Source organism: Amphimedon queenslandica, unplaced genomic scaffold, assembly GCF_000090795.2.
Source record: "Amphimedon queenslandica unplaced genomic scaffold, v1.1 AMPQUscaffold_8279_Cont19776, whole genome shotgun sequence".
NCBI lineage: Eukaryota > Metazoa > Porifera > Demospongiae > Haplosclerida > Niphatidae > Amphimedon > Amphimedon queenslandica.
In genome coordinates, this window is record NW_003551443.1 from 866 (window position 1) to 2,450 (window position 1,585).

At 34.6% G+C, this 1,585-nt stretch overlaps 1 protein-coding gene across 1 annotated transcript; it reads left to right on the forward strand.

Annotated features, from left to right (window-relative positions):
• The first annotated feature begins 301 nt into the window (after nucleotides 1-301).
• Nucleotides 302-1,555, forward strand: LOC105315756 (uncharacterized). The gene is made up of 3 exons (XM_011410498.2): nucleotides 302-402; nucleotides 461-521; nucleotides 856-1,555. Exons 2-3 carry the CDS (start codon nucleotides 475-477, stop codon nucleotides 1,520-1,522), a joined length of 714 nt encoding a protein of 237 aa, XP_011408800.2. The 5' UTR covers nucleotides 302-402; nucleotides 461-474; the 3' UTR covers nucleotides 1,523-1,555.
• The last annotated feature ends 30 nt before the right edge of the window (nucleotides 1,556-1,585 follow it).

The window sequence follows — 1,585 nt, forward strand, 5'->3', positions numbered from 1 at the left end:
TCAAATAATGATTTTAAATAAACCAGGTAATGTAAACATAAACAATACTCCATTTAAGCTATAGCAACCAAAGTCTTAGTAATTTTAAACTTGATGCACCATTCACTAGTTGATAAACACAGGAGGTTTATTTATGCTTACCTAGATAACTCCCTTCCTCTTGTAAATATGTGGTTATCCAAACTGTCCTTCCCTCTCTCCTACTTTTTCTTTCTGTCCTGTTTTGGCATCACGTGGTTTGCGTATACGAATAGTATACTAACAATGCAAATTCTAGTCATTACCACGCCCTTTTAATTTATTATTGGGCATTATTTAGAAACAGCACAAAAAGAGATCAGAAGAAAGAAAATTTGAAGAAAGTCTGCCTTATACACGAGGCAAAGACCTCCTTTCCTTTAGGTATTCATTTTACTAGACACTGATTATATTCTTATTCCCATCCTGTCATTATTTGTAGGTATAGCAGAGGAAATGGTGGAAAGAAGTCAATGCATGTTGATATTAACTATAGTCCTTGTGTAAGTATTAATATATAGCTGGTTATTTTTTGGGATTGATTACATGCAGAAATAAAAATTGATTACATGCAAAAATACCTGATTGACATTTAGATCAATCAACGACCATTCATTTGTGGGTGTGGTGATTATAGTATTTTGTAGTTTTTTATAATTACTTTTATTTATAATCACTTTTTATTTTTATTTTAATATGATTGTGGATTTGTTTATTGGACTACTGTCAGTCGTGTTAAACAAATTATACATTAGCACATTATGCATGACATATGGCCTATTAATTATTCATGCACACATACAGTATGCCTGATATGTGACTTCCATTTTCATTTAGGTGTGTAGCTTTCACTTGCTCTGATAGCAACATCCCCCAACCATCAGCCAATGCTAGTGATGATAAACCAGTTAGTTCCGATACTCAAGGAAGTGTAGACATGGCTAATAGCAGAGGAGAGAATCATAAGAATGAAAGTGACATAGGAAAAGAGAACAAGGAAGAGAAGGAAGAGGTCGCTTCTACTGTAACTGAAGAAACAATGGTTGATAATTCTACTGGTGCTAAGGAGGTGGAGCTTGTTACCACGGAGACCGAAGAAACCACGCCTCTAGATAATTCTTTGGAACTGGAGAAGAAAGAGAAAGGAAAATATAATGAATCAACAGAGGAGAGAAAGGAGGAGGAGGAGGGAGACTTAGAAAGGAGAGAAGTAAATATTGAAACAGTAGAATCAACTAAAGAGACAGAAGGCGATAAACAAGGAGAGAATGATTCAACAACATTATCAGGTCAAGATAAGGACACTTCTTCAGGTCAAGATGAAGCTACTAATTCTTCCTCAGAAGATCAGGCCTCCTCAATTAATGATACGGAATCATCCGAACCTGACGATATTGTTACTTTTGAAGAATTTAAGAATCGTGCTAGTCAAGAGTTAAACCAACCAATAAAACAACCCCAAGGTATAACGCACCCACCATTAATCCTCAGTTTAAAGTGTTAGTAGATTTACATGTATATGTAATATCAATTTGCCAAATAACCAAGATAAAGAACATAAAAAATT